The sequence below is a fragment of the Chrysochloris asiatica genome, unplaced genomic scaffold, assembly GCF_000296735.1.
Source record: "Chrysochloris asiatica unplaced genomic scaffold, ChrAsi1.0 scaffold00035, whole genome shotgun sequence".
In the NCBI taxonomy this organism is placed as follows: Eukaryota; Metazoa; Chordata; class Mammalia; order Afrosoricida; family Chrysochloridae; genus Chrysochloris; species Chrysochloris asiatica.
Window position 1 is genome coordinate 2,321,335 of NW_006408553.1, and position 21,959 is coordinate 2,343,293.

The following is a 21,959-nucleotide window of genomic DNA, read 5'->3' on the forward strand; positions in this document are numbered from 1 at the left end:
AAAACCAAGCAGTGGATAGGTATATAGGAGAGACAACACTAGCAAGGCATGCTTGCCATGGAATTGTAAACTCTTCAAGATAAAAAGGGCAACATTTACCAGAGGACAAGGTTCAGAAGGGTTACAAGGAAGGTGGAATGGAAATCAGAACCACAGGGAGGAAGTGGGTAACTGTTGTTCCATGGAGGGCATTACAATCATTGCGATGAAACAAAGTATGTGATTTGTTGGATGTAATAGTGATGATATGCTCTGTAAATGTTCACTCAATTCACAGTAAAAATGTCAAAATATTTTGAATAAATTTGAATAAACTTGAATTAATTTTAACAATTAATAAAAAACTTTCTGTACTTTTATAGAATGAGCATAATCACTAATATAATTTAGATGCATTTTTCCTATGCATATGGAATTTTCATGAATATAAAATCACAATGTACATAAAGCATTGAATATTGCTTTTTTACTTCCCATGATTATATCTATGCATATACATATTTTTTCTAAGTTTGTGTATAGTCTTAAAAACAATCAGTATTTTTCTGTTGTAACACCAATATGATAAGCCTTCAAGCCCACACATTATGCTTTCTTGAATGCTTTTCAACAGTCAGATATTTGAGATACTTCCATTTTTGCCCTCTATGTGCTTTGATAAAAAATTTGTACTCTGATTTTTGTCTCAATATGATCAAGAACTAATGGTACTGAAGGAATAAGTCCAGGTACACTGAAGATATTGGTGAAAAGCAAAACTGCAGGAATTGACAGAATACCAATTGACGTATTTCAACAAATGGATGCTGTGTTGGCTTAAGCTTAGGGTGTTGTTTTAGGATTTCTTTGCCAAGAAATACAGACCAACTGACTTGAAGAGATCCATATTTGTGCCCATACCAAATAAGGTGCTCCAACATAACATGGAAATTATCAAACAATACCATTGATATACATAAATAAAATTTAGCAGAAAATAATTAAAATAAAATAGGTCACTACTAAAAATTCAAGCTGGATTCACAAGATGACTTAAAATGAGGGATAGTATTGTGGATGTGCTGAGAGCAGAGAGTATCAGATATTTATCTGTGTTTTATGGACTATGCAAAGACATTTCACTGTGTGGGATCATAACAAATTATGGTCAACATTAGGAGGAATGAAAATTTTGGAATACTTAAAGTGGGCTTTTGTGGAACGCATATATAGACCAAGGGGCATTCATACGAATAGAACAAGGGGATCCTGTGTGATTTAAAATCAGGAAAAGTGTGCATCACAGTTGTAGCCTTTCACCATATTATTCAATCTCTATGCTGAGTAAATAATCCTTGAAGCTATATTATACATCATTAGAAGAAGATCATGGCATCAGGTTTGGAGGAAGACTCATTAATAACCCGAGAGATGCAGATGACACAACTTTTCTTTCAAAATCAGAGAAGACTTGAAACATTGATGAAGTTTAAAGATTACAGTCTTCAGAATGGATTGCATCTCAATGTAAAGGGAAAAAAAAATTCTCACAAATAGACCAATAAGCAACATTATGATAAATGAAGAAAATATTGAAGTGGTTAAATATTTCATTTTATTTGGATCCATAATCAAGAAATTAAATATAGATTGCTTTGGGAAAATCTGATGCAAAAGTACTCTCTTAAAGTATTAAAAAGCAAAGATGTCATTTTGAAGTGTAGGATACACCTGACCCAAGCCATGGTATTTTCAGTTACCTCATATGCATGTAAAAGCTTGATGCCCTTGAATATGGTATGAGTGAAGGATATTGGATATGTCATGTACTTCCAGAAGGAGGAACAAATCTGTCTTGGAAGAAATAAACCCAGCATGCTTTTTGGAATCTTTGTGTCATAATTTAGACATATTATCAATAGGTACCAGTCCCTGGAAAAAGACATCATGTGTGGTAAAGCAGAGTGTCTGTGAAAAAGAGGAAGCCCCTCAGTGGGATGGACTGATAGGTTGGCAGCAGCACTGAACTCAAACATAGCAATGATTGTGAGGATGGGGCAGTGTTTTGTTCTGTTGTACACAGGGTTGCTATGAGTGGAACTGACTTGATGGCATCTAACAGCAACATTTCAGAGATATTTTCTTAGACCAAATTATTTATTTGTTTATATTAAGTGACGTTACTGAATCAGAAAGTAAGGTCATTTTTATGTAAAATTCTGGCTAATTTTTTTCTTCTAAAAAATTGTATCATAGCTACTAACTAATGATATCGACATCCATTTCACTACTCTCACACCAATGAAAAATTTTTTTCACTACAATGTTAAACAGGAGGAACACGAGTGCTGATTTTTGTATAATAGCCAACACTCTGATTATTAACAGGAATAGATACTTTTTTAACCAGAACATCTCAGACTTTGCTGGCATGAATAAATCAGCATGATCACAGTTAACTGACTATACTGATACTGTTGTTGTTGTTGTTAGGTGCCGTGGAGTAGGTTCCCACTCATCGCGACCCATACAGGATTTCCAAGGAGTGGCTTGTGGGTTTGAACTGCCGATTTTGTGGTTCAAACCGACCTTGTGGTCGAATGTATATTGATACTGGTGTTCTTGTTAAGTGCTGTCAAGTGGATTCCGACCCATAGAGACCCTGTATAGGGTTTCCAAGGAGCAGCTGGTGAGCTTGAACTATCAACCTTACAGTTCAAACTGACTGCAGTCTGACACATTAGCCCACAGCACCACAGGATACTGTTGTTATGTGCTGTGGAGTTGGTTCTGACTCATAGCGACCCTGTACAGGGTTTGTTGTTGTCAGGTGCCATCGAGTCAGAACTGACTCATAGCGACCCCATGCACAGCAGAACGAAACAATGTCCAATCCTGGGCCAACCCCACCACTGCTGTCACACTTGACACCATCAATGATGCCACCTGGCTGATCCATCTCGTTGGGGATTTTCCTCTTTTTTTCTGACCCTCTATCTTACCCAGCATGACATCCTTCTCCAGTGACTGTTCGCTCCTGACAATATGTCCAAAGTATGAGAGACGAAGCTTAGCCATCCTGGCCTCCAAGGAGCACTCTGGCTGCACTTCTTCCAAAACAGATCTATTGGTTCTTTTGGCAGCCCATGGCACTTTTAGTATTCTCCTCCAACACCATAATTCAAAGGCATCAATTCTTCTACGGTCTTCCTTATTCACTGTCCAGCCTTCACATCCATATGAGGTTATTGAAAATACCAAGGCTTGGGTCAGGTGCACCTTAGTCCTCAAGCTGACATCTCTGCTCTTCAATACTTTAAAAAGTTCCTGTGCAGCAGATTTGCCCAATGCAATATGTCATCTGATCTCTTGACTCCTGCTTCTGCGAGTGTTGATAGTTGATCCAAGAAGAATGAAGTCCTTGACAACTTCAATCTTTTCCGTTGATAAGAATGTTGTTTATTGGTCCAGTGGTGAGGATTTTTGTACAGGGTTTACAAGGCTGTAAATCTTTACAGGAGCAGAAGCCTCATCTTTTTCCCTCGGAACAGTTGGTAGTTTCGAACTACTATCCCTGAGGTTCACAGCCCGATTCGTAACCACTACGCAACACCAGGATACTAGTATAATTATATTTAGGAGAGTTATATATTATAATATATATTGGTGATGGTAGTGGTTATGCGCTGCTGTGGAGTCAGTTCCGACTGCTAGTGACTCTGTATGGGGTTTCCAAAGCTGTAACTCTTTGTGCGAGCAGCAAACCTCATCTTTCTCCCTAGACGGGCTTGGTAGATTTGAATTGTGACGTTGCAGTTAGTAGCCCAATTTGTAACCCATTATGGTAGTGTAGTGGTTACGAATTAGGCTGTGAACCTCAAGATCAGCAGTTTGAAACTACCAGCTGCTCCACGGGAGAAACATAAGGGTCTCTGCTCCCGTAAAGATTTACAGCCTCGGAAACACTGTACAGGGTCGCTATGGGTCGGAACCAACTCCACGGCACATAACAACAATAACAGCATGCTACTAGTGGCACTGTGGGCTAATGCGTCAGACTTCAAAGTAGTTTGAACTACAAGGTCGGTGGTTCAAGTTCACCAGCTACTCCTTGGAAACCCTACACAGGGTTGCTATGGGTCGGAATGCAGTTGACCACATTTAACAACAACAACATGCTACTAGAGTTCCTTGTAATATATATTATATAACTATATATTAAGAGGAGTCCTGGTGTGGCACTGTAGGATGATGCACTGAGAAGTCGGTAGTTCAAACCCACCAGCTGTATCCACCACCACCAAACATAGTTATCAAAGCAAAGCCACTTCAATCAAGTTAATTCTGACTCATAGAGACCCTATGTAAGATTTCTAAGACTAAGTCTTTGAGCTGCCAACCTTGTGGCAGTCTGACCCACAGTGCCACCAGGACATCTTAATATATATTGTTGTTAAGTGCCATCGAGCCAGTTCTGATTCATAGGGTTCCCAAGGCTGCAAATCTTTATGGAAGCAGAAAGCCTCATCTTTCTCTCACGAAACAGCTTGTAGTTTTGAACTGCTGACCTTGAGGTTAGCAGCCTGACTTATAACTACTACGCTACCTGACCTTCTTGATAACAATGCTTATATATGGTTATATGATTAATATATAATTTTGTTCTAACATTATATTGAACATAATAAAAGTCAATAATACAGAGTCAATTTTCATTGTTTATGGAATATGTATTTGTGAATTTGCCTACTCACTACAATTTATTTGTGCTCTCCAAATCAATACTGATAACACTTATAGCCATTTCATGGACTGGCCCAAAGTAGCACAAAATTTGAGTCATCTAACATACACATTCTGCCTTCTTGTTTCAGTGCTCACACTGTAAACAAAAGTCCTTTTTGTGTTTTACCTAGTGCTGTTATGTGCCTTACAGAGAAATTACATGAGTCAAATCAGTTTCTTTCAGGTATAAATTATAGTGCTGTTGACTGTGAGTTCAATGTTCATTAACATATACACACACTCACAACAATGTACACACACTCACAACAATATACACACACTCCTCATTTATTGAGAGGGTTAGGTTCCAAAGACCAGGTTGCCAGGTGAAAATGAGCATTATGAGAAAATGGCAGATGATCACACCAGATACAAACTGGAAGATTTACGTAACTGCCAAATTACATCATTACCTAACTGCCAAATTGCATCGTGCAGGATCAGTCATTAAAAACCTGGACCACTAAGACTTGGAGAACTTCCTGGTTGGTGAGAACATTTGCTCCTGAGAGGGTAGCAAATCCCTTAGGATTCTGGGACATTGGGAACCCCTGGAGATATTGCCCTCTGTGTCTTTCATTTGCATCCTTTTTGGTTATAATAAATCTGTAGTCCTAAATATGCTCTGGAGTCCTAGTGTAGCACTGTAGGATAAGTACTGGGCCACAAGGTCAGTTTGAACTGCAAAGTCAGTGGTTCAAATCCACCATTAATTCCTCAGAAATCCTATACAGGGTTGCAATGAATTGGATGGACTCCACAGCACTTAACAACAACAAGAAGTATCCTATACTCTCTGAGTTTTGGGAGTTGTTCTAGTGAATTATCAAGTCCGAAGGGGCCGTGGGAGCCAGTAGGTCAGAAAATAAGGGTATCATGTGGACTTTTGAGCTTAGGCCTGGCATCATGAAGGGGTAGTGGATAAACAGGCCGAATTTGTAAATAGAAGGTGAGAACATTGAGTGTTCTTTGGACTCCACAACTTGTGACTAGTGTGGTGGATATGTGCCAGGGAGTTGGTTCCGACTCATAGCGACCCTGTACAGGGTTTCTGAGACTGTAAATCTTTATGGGAGCAGAAAGCCTCATCTTCCTCCCATGGAACTGTTGGTAGTTTAGAACTGCTGACTTTGAGGTTAGTAACCTGATTCATAACCACTATGCTACCAGAGCTCCTTGTGACTAGCATTTATCTATTTGACAATCTGGAAGATTGTCACTGGTGAGTTCTGACCTGGCTCCAGATGACTAGAGTCAAGTGGCTGATGATGAGGATGGGGAAGTGAGAAGGTGTGAACTGGATCAATCTCCAGTTAAGGATTGGGTTCATGACAATCCTTACTATGCAACTATTAATTTTGTGTCAGTTTGATACAATAGCAATATGAAACTAACACTCCCCTATCCTTGTCTCTTCCCCCCATTTCCCCATTTCTATTTTAAAGCTCTTTCCTTATTTTTTTTTATCGCTATAGTGTAAGTTCTCCAAATTAATTTATACAATTAGGAGAGCCTCTTTGACTCACGGGTTCTACAAACAGGCATACACTGTTGCTACTCTTGCTCATTGGTTGTATTTGCTCTTCTGTAAACGGTTCATATTTTTAGCCCCATTAATGACTCTAATGTCAGAATCATATAGATCCAAAATGCTACTCCAAGATCCCACAATGAGCCTTACTCCTTCATATCGCCATGCATTCATCTATACAATAATTATTTATAGGCAGCTATTATGTGCTTTTAAAATTGGGAAAGGTGTGCGACAGGGTTGTGTTCTTTCACCATTCTTGTTCAATATGTATGCTGAGCAAATAATACGAGAAGCTGGGTTCTATGAAGGAAAACGTGGCATCAGGATTGGGGAAAGACATATTAACAACCTGAGATATGCAGATGATACAACCTTACTTGCTGAAAGTGAAGAGGACTTGAAACATTTACTTATGAAGATCAAAGAGCACAGCCTTCGATATGGATTACATCTCAATGTCAAGAAAACAAAAATCCTCACCACTGGACCAATAAACAGCATTCTTATCAATGGAGAAGAGATTGAGGTTATCAAGGACTTCATTCTTCTTGGATCAACTATCAACACTCGCGGAAGCAGCAGTCAAGAGATCAGATGACGTATTGCATTGGGCGAATCTGCTGCACAGGAACTTTTTTAAGTATTGAAGAGCAGAGATGTCAGCTTGAGGACTAAGGTGCACCTGACCCGAGCCTTGGTATTTTCAATAACCTCATATGGATGCGAAAGCTGGACAGTGAATAAGGAAGATCGTAGAAGAATTGATGCCTTTGAGTTGTGGTGTTGGAGGAGAATACTGAAAGTGCCATGGACTGCCAAAAGAACCAATAGATCTATTTTGGAAGAAGTGCAACCAGAGTGCTCCTTGGAGGCTAAGATGGCTAAGCTTCGTCTCTCATACGTTGGACACATTGTCCGGAGAGAACAGTCGCTGGAGAAGAATGTCATGCTGGGTAAGGTGGAGGGTCAGAGAAAAAGAGGAAGACCCCCAACGAGATGGATCAGCCAGGTGACATCATTGATAGCGTCAAGTGTGGCAGCAGTAGTGAGGTTGGCCCAGGATCGGACATTGTTTCATTCTGCTGTGCATGGGATCGCTATGAGTCGGTTCCGACTCGATGGCACCTGACAACAACAATTATGTGCCAGGCATTAAGTTGGTGTTAGGACGTGAAGATGGCAACCACACTGTCTATGCCTTTATAATTGCTATTGATGTGGAATTTTTACCACTAGAGAACAACGTGCATAAATTCTTTTGCCCTGTAAGTGTTCTAAGATTTATTTCTTCACAGGAAAGCAATTGGGGTACATGGAGCCTCTTTCATTAAGGAACATGGGATAGGAACTGCACCCTGGTTTAGTTTTGTCTTTCAATTTGTATTCATATCCAGGCAAGAGTTAAAGAGCTCGATGATAGATAAGCACAGATGAAAAACAGCACAGCCCAGTGCATCTTTACTTAGGATAATTTCTCTCCTGTCTTTATCCTCTTTAGCTCTGTCTTCCTGTCTCTGACGCAGGGAACTCAGGGTCTGAATGGAACCTGTTGGAGGTTCCAATTAAATCTTTGTAGACAAAGGGCACACATGGCATCCGCAGATAACAAGTGGTAATAAATCCATCCACACATCCAGTTTCAGAGAACAGGTCCCTGCCGTCATCCTGTGAACAGCTGCCAATACCTCATTGAGTGCTTTACACCAAGATGTGCTCTAAGGTAAGATTTTTCTCTCTCTGGGTAAATGTTATCCCTCCTTACAATCTGGGTCTTTCACCAGAGGATTTTGACCATAAAGCCAAGCTTAATACTGAGTTACTGGCAAATTCCTATTTGTTTTCTTTCTTTGTAGTACTTTGTTCCATTTTGTATCTCTTGGTTTACCATGCCTTTTCTCTTTTGTTGTTGTTGCTCCTAAGTGCTATCAAGTGAGTTCTAACTCATTGTGACCCTGTATAAGGTTTCTGAAGCTTCAAATCTTTGCCAGTCTCTTCTTATTTTCTTCTTTACATACAATTAAAGTTGTGCTTTGAGGTGTCTGATTTTTACAGAGAAATGAAAGGTCTTAAATGATGGCATGTGTTTTCTGGTGAAAACTTAATGGGAATTTGGTTCACATGGGGTTCTTTGGCTCACTTAGAACTGTAGCATGCAAGGTATTTAACTCCCAGCCCTGAGAGTCTCAGTGCTTGAGATATTTCAAACATTTGAGGCTATTGAACTTTATAGGAGCTCTGGTGGCATAAGAATTAAGTGCTCAGCAGCTAACCAATGGCTCCAATTATGATGGAGAAAACACCGCGTGATCGTCTCCCATGAACATTATTTTTGTCCTTGTTAAGGGCCATTGAGTAGGTTCTGACTCATGACAACACTATATAGGATTTCCAAGGAGTAGATAGTGGGTTTGAGCAACCAGTCTTAGGGTTAGCAGTCAAGTGCTTACCCTATAGTGCCACACCAAAACACCATTAATGTTACATCTTAGTAAACCCTGTGAGGTAGTTTTACTCTGTCATGTATTATTGCTGTGAGCCCAAAACACCACCACCATTGAAGTCCTGTGAAAATTACTTAAGAATGTTTACTTCTTGAATTACTAAATGTAGTTAATTGTGGAGTAATTAGGAATTACAAAAAAGAAAAAGAAAATGATTTAAATCACTGATTATAAATGGCTGGCATTATAATGTGTATCTTTCTAGTCTTTTAAAAATGTGCACATGTATATTTATTTATTTTTTGCTCCTTGGAAGCCCTATGCAGAGTCCTTATGAGTTGGAAATGACTCGACTACATTTACCTACAACATCATCATATTTATTTTGCACATAATTGAGCTCTGTTGTAAATCCAGTTAAATACCCTTTTATAACACACATTATATTGTGTTTTCTAAGTCATTACAATGATTTGAAAACAGGATTTTTAAGAGTTGCTTAGTATTCCACTGTTAAAAAGCTTTACAATGTCTTTCATCAATTGCTTACTGGTAGACATTTAGGTGGGTTGCATTTTTTCCATTAATATAAATAATGCAGCATGTAATACTTTTAAGCTCCATCTTTGTCTGCGTCTCTGATCATTTCCTTAGGATAGATTCCTAGAAGTAGAGTTACTGAATCAGGAGTATACAATTTTTAGTGCCAATGTAGTTCACAGCAGTAATGCATTTAAAATGTTAAATAATTGGTATTGTTGATACCAAACCCGAAACAACATAAAAGAAAATGGAATTCTCCCTAGAAAATGTTATTATTTGAAATTAACAAGATGTTTTTATCTTATGCTAAGTATAACATAAAATCCTAAATAAGAAGGATAATTATGAAAGTGAGTATTTGATTTAAATGGAGTAGTACATTGTTCTGAGCAAGGGACCATAGATTAGACAAAAGAAGGACTTGCAATATTACAAAGCAAGGGAAGATGCTGGAGTACAAGCCTACAAGTTAAAAAGCTTAGGCTTTGATCCCAGTTTGACACTAATTGTATGACCTAAGGCAAAAACAATATCCTGAGTCTCAGATTTCTCATCTTTGAGATGAAAGAGTTGGTGTACATCCATGTTTTACAGTGAATGGCATGAGTGGCACTTTAACACATACGATATTTTTGGGTGACACATAGACGGTTATTTTCTCACCCTGGTAAGTTTCTTGAAGCTAATTAAAAAAAAAAAATTCCCTTTTTGAAATAAGTGGTCTTAAAGTGTAAGATCAAATAAATAATAGCATAGGTGGTCCTTGGATATTATGTAAGCCATCAAGGTGATGGGCTGGTTAAGTTTGAGAAACAAAGGGCAAGGTGATCTGTAGAGTTCTTTTCACTCTGTGTTAAGTGAAATTCAAGATATAAATAGTAAGTAATTGTTACTGTGTTAATAATAAGTGACATAAGGCCACCACCCACCCATGTGGCACTTTCTCTGTGATTCTAACCACCCTGAGCTGGGTCTCTATCAGGTTAAGACTCTATCTTTCCAGTCCTTGCCAAATAGGCAAATGCTAGTCTCTCTGTTATTTCTCACCATCCCTTTGTTGTTGTTGTTACATGCAGTTGAATTGGTTCTGACTCATAGCAATCCTATGTAGGGTTTCTGAGGAGTAGCTGGTGGGTTTGAACTGCCAACTTTGTGATTAGCAGTCCAGCACCATCCCTGGCAGCTTCGATACCTTGCTAGAACGGTTCAAAGAACTCACAGAGACTACCTATATTTATAGCTACCCATTTATAATAAAAAGAAAAGGTATGAGATGAGAGATGCATCAGGCAAGGTCTGGGGGTGGGCCTTCCATGTGATTTCCATTGTCCCCAGGAATGTCCCACACCCCCCAAAAAGAGAGATCCCTTTTCCTTCTTGTTGTTGCTAAGTGGTGTCGAGTTGGTTTTGACTCATAGCTACCCTGTATAGGGCTTCTGAGGCTTTTAAATCTTTGTGGCAGCAGAAAGCCTCATCTTTCTCCTTTGAAGCTGCTTGAACGTTGGTCCTTGTGGTTTACTCAAAGTTCAGTGCTTATTGTATGGCTGGACCTTAGTTAATGCATTGGTTGGTTGTTTGGTTATGCGCCGTGGAGTCACTTCAGACTCATGGTAACCCTGTACAGGGTTTCCGAGGTTGTAAATCTTTACAAAAGCAGAAAGCCTCATCTTTCTCCCATGGAACAGCTGGTAGTTTTGAACTGCTGAACTTGAGGTTAGCAGCCCGATTCATAACCACTATGCTACCAGAGCTCCTTTAGTTAATGCATTGTTATGATCAACTCAGTCATTGAATATGGATGATTGACTTCATTATGCTACATTGGGGCCTGTGGAGTACCTACTCACCCACACATATTTAAGCTTTCTACTTCTGTACAGGTTGACAGCCACAGAAATCCTATACAGGGTCACTGTGAGTTGGAACCGACTTGACTGCACTTAACAACTGCATGTTTCAGAGTAGAACTGCTTTGAAGGGTTTTCTTGGCTGCAATGTGTATAGAAACAGGTCACCAGACCTTCTCTGACACTTCTGGCTGGATTCAAATTGCCAATCTTTAGTTTAGTAATCCAGTGCAAACCATTTGTGCCACACTTGGATCTCTATGTAAGATTTGTTGTTGTTGTTAAGTGCCATCGAGTCGATTCTGATTCATAGCGACCTTGGATAGTGTTTCCAAGGAGTGACTGGTGAGCTTGAACCACTGACCTTGAGGTTCAAACTGACTTTGCAGTCCAGCACGTTGACGCACTGTGCCACACCAGGACAGCCATTAAAAACCTGATAGAGCAGTTGTACTCTGTAACACATGGGGTCACTATGGATTGGAATATATGGAATATATAAATACAGGTTTGACTGTTGTGTTTATCAAAAGTGGACAGAGATTCAGGCATGGAAAAGCTTCTAAGTACCATTCTACTACTTGCATCCTACCACTCACAAACCTTTGTACTTTTCACTTTAATAGTGAGTCTGACTCATCTGTGGTGGACTTTGTGCCCTCTTCTATAACGGCCATTGAAGACCTGTAGCTGTACCAGGACCCTTTGTAGACTCTGGAGAAGACGCCGTCCCCAGGCCAGCCCTTATCATGCTCCGAGCAATTCTAGAAGCTCCCCAGCAGTTGCTAAAGGAAGGGAGAGAGTCCCGGAAGCTGGTTCTGCTGGTGGTATTTGTTGCTCTGCTTCTGGACAACATGCTGCTGACTGTGGTGGGTATGTTCAGGGGTTTTTGTGTTGAGGGTTAACTTGCTTTGCACCCCAGTAGGTAGCAAATATAGCACTTTTCTAGATTTCGGCAGTGAATGGGCTTGGAAAAATTTCTTTTTATGCTTAAATACATGCAGAAGTTTTGCTGGGGCTTGATGGAGACAGCAGGAAAAGGAGATGGAAGCTTACCAAGCATTGCTAAGAGACTCTTGAGGTTCAAAAAGAAGATAGTTCAGAGAGCATCTGTCCAGAAAAGAAGAGGGCCTGGTACCAGATCTGTACCTTGCTCTTCTTCCTCCCCAACCTATTTTCCCAGGGTGTGGAATGACTTCAAGCTCCTCTGAGGCAGCAAACTTTATCTCACTGCTGCCTTTCCATCTTCTCCGCTTCCAGTATGGAGTGAATACTGCATATACAACTCTTTATCAAAACATACTTTTCTAGCATGTCATTCCCGCAGAGCTGCACTGTTTGCTATTTGACAGTCTACTGATCTTTACATTGTTGTTGTTGTTGTTAACTGTTGTCAAGTCAGTTCTGACCCATAGTCCTGCCAATTATGTCAATGGCTAATAACATGTTATTCCTCTTGGACAAGAAAATAGGGTTTAAAAGAGAATCTTCCTGAGACAAGTTGTTAATCCAATATATGATTAGGATTTAGGAACTTTAAAACTATTTGCTGTCAAGAGGACTCTGGCTCCTGATGACTCCGTGTGTATCAGAGTAGAATTTAACTCCATAAGTTTCTTACGGACAGATGTTTCAGAAGTAAATTTCTTCTGAGACACCTCTGGGTGGAATCACATCTCCAACCTTTTGGTTAGCAGCCTAGTGCATTAGCCATTTGAAGCATTCAGGGACTCCTTAGGAATTTTAGCTAATAGGACAATTTTTGCAGGACAGTTGGTTTCAAGTCACATCACTTAGGCACCCTCCTTGAACATAAAATTGAACCTCTTAAAAGATCCTGCACATAGTAATGGTAAAGAGACAATATATCATTAGCTTTCATCCTTTGTCTTTCTTGATTTTCAGTGCCCATTGTGCCCACCTTCCTATATGCCACAGAGTTTAGACAAGTCAACACTTCTCAACATCTGGGACCTTCCATGACTTCCCAACGTGCCCTCACCTCATCTACCTTTTCCACCATCTTCTCCTTTTTTGACAACAACACCATGGCCATTGAAGAAAGTATACCCAGTGTCACAACAAGGAAGAATGGCACTTCTGGCACCACCCTGTCTCCAGTCACTGAAGCCATCTCAGCACATAAAAACAACTGCTTGCAAGGCATGGACTTCTTGGAGGAAGAGAACATACGGGTTGGGATTCTGTTTGCTTCCAAGGCTCTGATGCAACTCCTAGTCAACCCATTTGTGGGGCCTCTCACCAACAGGTATCTCAATGGCTGCAATGCCTCGCAGAGTACTCAGGGACTCAGGAATAAGATGATGGGATAAGATATCATAAAGATGACTAGAAGAGAAATAGAAGGAACAGCGACTTGTCTGGTCCCCAGGGAAGTTGGCTACTAGGAAATCTGGCTACCTGAAAGGATCCCATGGTATTGAAGAAATGCCATGGGGTCCAGATTTCTTTAGAGCTGTAGTGGATATTGGGTACCAAGAAAAGAATCAATGAATAGCCTATTGCTATTAAGGCTTGAATGAGATGAGGCTGGGAATGGGACTGTCATGTATCAATCTGGCTTTCTAGTTGCCTTTGGGCTTTGTCCTAGTGTTCCAATTAGATTAGCCTTTCTGGAAGAGAGAATTTTGGCCTGGGTCTGTAGATAAATTTACACATTTGCTTGTTTACTTGTATTCATTCACATGCTATGTCTCATCTTGACACCTACATGAAAACCTAGAGTCCAAGTATATGGCACTGTAGGGTCAGCACTGGACTGCAAACCACAAGGTCGGCAGTTCAAACCTACCAGCTGCTCCTCAGAAATCCTGTACAGGATTGCTATGAGTCGGAACTAACTCGATAGCACTTAACAACAGCAATAATTCAAATTGTATTTTTTTAAATTCCCTTTTAGGATTGGATATCACATTCCCATGTTTGCTGGCTTTGTTATCATGTTCTTCTCCACAATTAGTAAGTAATTTGCTTCCCCCCCCCCCCCCTTCATTGTTTTTGATTTTTATCATGCATACTATAGTGAATTGAACAGGGATAGTTTTGTCCAGATAGTAATTAGACATCTGACTAAGTGACATAATTTAAATGTTTTTCCTTTATTTTTTTTTAAAATACATAATAGAGTAGCAGTACAGCTTTCTAACTTGGCAACTCAGTTTAATTGGCGTACATCTATTCTGCTATAAAAGAACAGATATTTTACTTCCTTCACCTGGGAATAATAATGAAGATTGTTTTAATATGTATCCTATTACAGTATGTGTGTGTGTGTGTATAATAATCTTTGAGTAAGTTTAATAAAAACCTCTCATCTTGGGATTTTTGATGCGATATGAAAAAGTAAAGAGCAGCTAATAAAGAATCAAGTTGAACAGCAACTGGAAAATTCCCCAAAGTCAACTGCCTTCAAGTTAAGAACATTAAAGGTTATAGCTTAGAAAAGTAAATTTGCTAAAGAAAAGGAAAGAAAGTCAAACAGTCTATCCAGTATCTGCTAAATCTTCCTAATAAAATGGTGGTGGAAATGAGCAAAGAAAAATAAATCTGAAAACTAACTCTGAGAAGTAAAATAAGAAGAAAGCATGGGAGGACAGTTTGGGGGCTAGTTTGGGGGAAGGCAGTCTATGAACTCACCATTGACTCCTCATGCTGATTCTCTGCTCACCATGTATGTATATGTAGATATCCTCCCTCTTGTATTACTTATTACCTTTCTGTTACTTAACTTGTGTTTTTATTTTTTTTAATTTCTCTTCCTCAAATTTTCTCCCCTCCAAGCTCTCTTTTACCAAGTGAGACTGAATTAGAATTCACACCAAAAGACTTTATGGAACACATATAGTATGCTTCAACAACTATATTCATTGATGGCATATATAGAATGAAGACACTATTTCAGCTACCCAGCATTTGCAATATTTGTCTGGGGAGACCTTTTGAACACCCTGAATGACAAAATAATGCAGGCTGTGTGTTGTTGTTAGGTGCTGTTGAATCAGTACAGACTCACAGCAACCCTATAGAGAACAGAAGGAAATATGGCCCAGCCCTGTGCCAGACACACAATTGTTGTTTTGCTTGAGTCATTGCTGCTGCCAGTGCATCTCATTGGGGGTCTTCCTCTTTTTCATGGACCATCCACTTTACCAAGCATGATGTCTGTCTCCAGTATGAGAGTTGAAGTCTCATCATCCTGACATCTAAAGGACTCTCTGACTGTACTGCTTCCAAGACTGTTCTGTTTGTTCTGGCAGCGCATGGTACTTTTAATATTCTCCTCCATCACCATAACTCAAATCCATTAATTCTTCTACATCTTCCTTATTCATTGTCCAACTTTCACATGCATATGAGGTGATTAAAAATACTCTTTGAATATTGAAAATAACCCATGGCTTGAGTTAGGCGTGCATTAGTTCTTAAACTGACTTTTTAGCTCTGTGTTGTTGTTAAGTGCGGTAGAGTTGGTTCTGATTCATAGCGATTCTGTATAGGGTTTTCATGAAGCAGCTGGTGGGTTTGAACAGCTGACCTTGTGGTTCACAGCCCAGTGTTTATCCTACAGTGCCATACCAGTAAAGGATCTTAGATTCTTTAGCATGAAGGTCTTTGCCTACTAGTCCTAATTTCTTGCCAAGAACTCATATTTGATTTTATTATTTCCAACCGTTTTTATTAAATAATAATGATTGTTTTCAAGATACAGCCAATATTGGTGTACTGAGTTGCCTATTTCTAGGCAAAAACAAATGCACTTGATGTTTAGGTTAAGCTAAGTAGCATGTACAAAAATTCCACTTATTGTTAAGTATCATTGGGTCATTCCAATTCATAACAACCATGTACAGGGGTTTCCAAAGAGCAACTGGTGAGTTTGAACCTTTGACTTTGTGGTTTAAACTGACCTTCTGGCACAGTCCTTTATCTCACAGTGCCACACCAGTTCTACTTAGAGGTTTTCAAACACTAAAAAGAAGTTGCTGGTACAATGAATGCATGAGCAAGAGAAAACAAAATATACAACTGGGACCTCATAAAAGCTATACTTCTGCCCATCAAAAGATTTTATCAAAAAAGTAAAGTGACAGTCTATAGACTAGGACAAATCTTTGGAAACAAATAACTGATAAGAATGTAATATCTAAAATATTTAGAAAACTACTACTGCTGTACAAAAAGACAAATCACCCAATCAAAAGTTGGGCAAAGGACATGGACAGACACTTCACCACCAAAGATATTCAAAAGGACAACAGATACAAGAAAAACTGCTCAACACTATTTGCCATTAGAGCAATGCCAACCACAGTGGGATACCATTTCATTCCCATTAGGATGATCCTGATGTGGCATTGTAGGATAAGCACTGGACTGGGAACCACAAGGTCTACAGTTCAAACCCACTAGTTGTCCTCAGAAACCCTGCATAGGGTTGCTGTGAGTTGGAAGCAACTCCACAACACTTAACAAACAAAAACTTAACAAACAAAAGGATGGCCAAGATTAAAATAAATAAATAAACATCAGAATGGAAACTAACAAGTGCTGGAGGGGATGTGGCAAAACGAATTCTCATTCATTGCTGGTGGGAATGCAAAATGATATAGTCACCATGGAAAACAGTCTGGAAGTGCCTAAAAAAACTGGAGGGAGAGCTGTCATATTACTTAGCAATTCAACTCCCTAGGGAGCTAATAGAAATGACAAAAACAGACATAGGCATATGCCTACCTATGATCACTATTCACAATAGCAAACAGATGGAAACAATCTAAGTGCCCATCATCGAATAAGCAGATAAATAAAATGTAGTACATACATACAATGGAATACTTCTTAGAAATAAAGAAAAATGAATTCTCCAAATATTTTGGAATGCAGATGAACCTGGAAGACATTATGATGAGCAAAATAAGTCAACCAACTATTATATGTTTTCATGTTTATGAAATGACATGAGCAAGCAAATATTTATTAGTAATCACCAGGGATAGAGGAGGAGCTGGGGATTTACATTTTATGTTTGGTGATAGGAAAGGTAACATGGAATTATGGGGAAGAGTACACAGCTGGCTGAAGGTAAATAGTGTTAGAAAGGACATGCTGGTAATTGCTATGACAAATATAATTTTGAAACAACAGCAAAAACAAAAATATATGAGGGCCACAAAAAAATTGTGGAAAAAAGGAATGAAAAGATAATGGATTTTTTTCCATTAAATTTTTGAAATCCACTCATTCTTAGGCATATATATGTACAGGTATGTATATGTATAACATTTGTTCAGCATATTTGTCCATGGTTCTGTAAGGTTATAATAGAGTTCAGCTGTATTGATTTGAGAATGAGATGCTATACCTTTCTGTATACAACATGTGTATCTCATGTCTCTTGTATACAAAGGATTATACTGCCAGAAGTATAACGGTATAGTACATCTATAACCTATAATACATATGTGTTGGTGGTGGTTAGGTGCCGTGGAGTTGGTTCTGACTCACAGTGACCCTGCATAGGGCTTCTGAGGCTGTAAATCTTTTTGGGAGCAGAAGCCTCATCTTTCTCCAGTGGAACAGCTGGTAGTTTCAAACTGCTGACCTTGAGGTTAGCAGCCCAACTTGTAACCACTACACTACCAAAGCTCCTTACTAAATGCCTATGTTATTAGCTTATGTAATTATTTTTATCTAAAATATGTATTGTGTAATAGCTTATGCACTGACTCATAGTTAGCATTATCCAATGTCTGATATCATCTGCCTCTTGAGTATTGTAGTATTATCTCTTCTTTTGAAAATACTTCTGTAAATTGCATCATGGCTCCCAAACACAACAAAACCAGAGCTAGTGATAGTGGTGGTGGTTGGTGGTTATGTGCTGTGGAGTCGATTCGTACTCATAGTGACCCTGTACAGGGTTTCCAAGGCTGTTAATCTTTATGGGAGCAGAAAGCCTCATCTTTCTCCTGAGGAATAGCTAGTAGTTTAGAACTGCTGACCTTGCAGTTCACAGCCCGATTTGTAACCACTATGCTACCAGAACTCCTTAGTGGTAGCAAGACACAAAGATGAAGTATCCATTTGGAAGTAAAAGAAAAGATTATTAAAATGGAGAAATTGTTAGTGATGTGAACTGGGGACCAAACACAAAAGTGAATTTCTGTTATCACATGTAAGGCACAAAGGTTGTAAAAACAAATCAACCCCAGAACCAGTTTATGACATGGTGTTCACACAATGTCCAACTCATATCACATCGTATTTCACAGAATATTGTGGATGTTAAATGACACAAAGTGATGGTGGCGGTGGTATGCCACCGAGTTGGTTCTGACTCATAGCCACCCTGTATAGCATTTCCAAGTCTTTAAATCCTTTTGGGAGCAGAATGTTTTCTCTTTCTCCTGCAGAGTAACTGATAGATTCTAAGTACTGACTTGCAACTAGCAGCTCAGTTTGTAATCCACTATGCTACCAGGGCTCCTAAATGACATATAATTGTGTGTCTATGCATATGTATGTGTATATATATATATATATATGTGTGTGTGTGTGTGTGTGTATACATATGTATTCATCACTCATCTGTCAGTTTGTTGTACTGTGGTGCCTTGCATGTTGCTGGAAGCTATACCATGGATATTTTAAATAGAGCCACTCACAGTGGACAGGTTTCAGCTGAGTTTCCAGACTACAACAGACTACGAAGAAGGAGAGACAGACTACTTCCAGATATTTAATAACTGGAAACCTTACAAATAGCAATGGAACACTGTCATATAGCAGAATATTGAATCTTGAAACATTATGAATAGCACCAGAATATTGTCACATACAGTTCCAGAAGATGAACCCCTCAGGTTGGAAGGCACTTAAAATCCGACTGGTGTAGTGATGCCTCCTCAAAGTAGAGTTGATCGTGATGAAGTGAATGGAATACAGCATTTGAGACCTTCATTTGCTGATGGGGCACAGCTCAAAATGAGGAGAAACAGCTGCAAAGAGCCATTAATAATCAGAACATGGACTGTTGTTTTTAGATGCCATCGAGTTGGTACCAATTCATAGAGAGCCTATGCACAACTGAATGAAACACTGCCCAGTCCTGCACCAACCTCACAATCATTACTATGCTTGAACCCACTGCTGCTGCCACTGTTGTAAAAATGAAACGGGACACATAAAGATCTATATCCTAGGCATCAGTGAGTTGAAATGGACAGGTATTGGCCATTTGGAATCTGACAATTATATAATGTACTATGTCAAGAATGAGGAGCTCTGGTAGCGTAGTGGTTACGAATCGGGCTGCGAACTGCAAGGTCAGCAGTTTGAAACTACCAGCTGTTCCTACCAGCTGCTCTGAGGGAGAAAGATGAGGCTTTCTGCTCCTGTAAAGATTTACAGCCTTGGAAACCCTGTACAGGGTCGCTATGAGTTGGTACTGACTCCACGACACTTAGCAAAACAACAACATGTCAAGAATGACAAATTGAAAAAAAGAGCATTTCCAGATCTCTTGTGAAGTATAATACTGTCTGTGATAGGATAATAATATCCATGTGGGGCAGTTGCTATGAGTCAGCATACAATTTTTTGGTTAGGACAGCTCCTGAACTATACCTCTAAGTAGGCCTCTCTCTGGCCTTCAGCTGCTTGTCCTCTCAGTCTGGCCTCTAGCCTACTACAGCAAGTGTAATGAAACTTTTTAGTTCAGCCAACAGGTGCCAGGAGGCACCCCACTCATAATGACCCTGTATAGGGTTTCTGAGGAGCAGTTGGTGGTTTTGAACCACTGACCTTGTGGTTTGTAATGCAGTATTTATCCTACAGCATCACTCCAGGATTCATGGATACTTCTTAGCTATAACCAAACACCTCATGGAATTGCATTTCTGGGTTTGAAGGATTAGGGCCACAATCTCATGGGACATCACAGTCAATTACACTACAACTCATAAAGTTATATTCTTTATACTTATTGTGTAGGAGCCATATGAGTAATGCATTGGCTGCTAATCGCAAGGTCAGCAGTTTGAGGCCACCAAATGTTCTGCAGGAGAAAGAGGAAGCTTTCTGTTCTTGTCAAGACTTACAGTCTCAGAAACCCAGTGCTCGGTCGCTATGAGTTGGAATTGACTCCGTAGCCCACCACCACCAGTTGGGCGAATAGTGCTGGGTTTGTAAAACCCTGTGAACAGGCTCTAAGATACAACAATTGATCTTTACTTATCTGGAGCAAAAGAGAAAGAAGGAAACCAAAGGCTCAAAGAAGCTAGTCTACAAGATAAATAGTCTACACAAACCTTGGCCTTATCTACCCTGAGACCAAAAGCCCTGCATAGTGCCTGGATACCACTATTGATTGTTCTAGTCAGGGCCATAGCAGATTGGCCCTGACAGAATGGGACAAAAATGTGGGGAAAACCCTCAAATTCCTAAAAACAAAGCAAAAACTAGGCCTACTGGACTGCTTGAGACTAAGGGATTCTCCAAGACTATTGCCCTGAGACACTATCAAAAATTTGAACCAAAACTAATCCCAAAGGTCATCTTGTAGCTAAAATAACAATTGGTTGAAAAATAATGATTATGACTCATAAGTAATATGCTCCTTTAAAAATTCACCTATATGAGACCAAACAGTAACCAATTACTTTAAAACAAAGATGAGAAGGGGGTAGGGCAGCTTGATTAATGGAAATGGAACAACTAGAATAGAAATAATGAAAGTGTTCACAAATTGTGAAGATTGTAACTAATGTTACTGAAAAACTTGTATAGAAATTGTTGAATGGAAACGTAAATTGCTGTATGAAAAACCTTTACCTGAAGCATAATAAAATAATAATTAAAAAAATTGTTAGTGCTCATCACTGCCTATAAGGTCCCCCAGCTGAGAATGATGCTTAATGTAATTAGGAAATACATGGTGTTCCACATTAGAAGTGCAGAGTATAAAAGAAATTGCTTTGGTCTTCCTAAATTGGGTGACCAACCATCCCAGTTTTCCTGGGACTGAGGAGCTTCCTAGAATGCAGAACTTTTGGTATTAATACTGGGAAACTCCTGGGCTAACTGGGACAAGTTGGTTACCTATTTTCAAAAAACGTAAGGATAGTTGACCTTGAACAGATCAGAAATCATAAAGCCTGAGAGAGGGCCTTGGAGGCCAGGTAAGGAAAGACCAAGAATGTACATGTTTAAGAAACAATGAATAGTTCAGTATAATCATGTGGGGCAGTAATGAGATAGAATTATAAGCACAACCAAAGATATTTATAATGAATGGGCTAAGGGATTAAACTTCTGCTGATTCACATGCTTTGCGAGTGAATATTCTCTCTTTAGCACGCATTGCTCTGGAATTGGAGGTGAGACTTGTCTAGACTGAAGCTCTTACCACCAGTACCCTGTAATTTAGCTCATGATAACAGATACCTATTTGCTTATCCTAAGGAGCTCTGGTAACGTAGTGGTTACGAATAGGGCTGCTAACCTCAGAGTCAGCAGTTCGAAACTACCAGCTGTTCCGCGGGAGAAAGATGAGGTGTTCTGTTCTCATAAAGATTTACAGCCTTGGAAACCCTGCATAGGGTTGTTATGAGTTGGGACCGACATCATGGCACATAACAACAACAACATTTGCTTATCAGTTCATGATAACAGATACCTATTTTCTGATCCGTTTTATGTACAAGGGGACTTCACAAAGATCTGGAAAAGTGCAATACAAAAATAATAGATATTTTCCATGAACCTTTTTTTTTTATTTTCCCTTCCATGAAATTAAAAAAAAAATGTTTT

General features: G+C 39.3%; 1 protein-coding gene across 2 annotated transcripts in view; it reads left to right on the forward strand.

The window, feature by feature from the left end:
- The first annotated feature begins 7,978 nt into the window (after positions 1-7,978).
- The window catches only part of SLC18A1 (solute carrier family 18 (vesicular monoamine transporter), member 1), a 32,789-nt gene continuing 18,808 nt past the window's right edge, over positions 7,979-21,959 (forward strand). Inside the window, exons 1-4 of one of the 2 annotated variants that reach the window (XM_006859902.1) lie at positions 7,979-8,018; positions 11,756-12,002; positions 13,035-13,398; positions 14,050-14,108. In XM_006859902.1, the coding sequence (XP_006859964.1) occupies positions 11,879-12,002; positions 13,035-13,398; positions 14,050-14,108 (547 nt within the window). In that variant the 5' untranslated portion in view covers positions 7,979-8,018; positions 11,756-11,878. Of the gene's footprint in view, positions 8,019-11,755; positions 12,003-13,034; positions 13,399-14,049; positions 14,109-21,959 lie in introns of those variants that run through there. The other variant, XM_006859903.1, reaches the window with a different exon arrangement.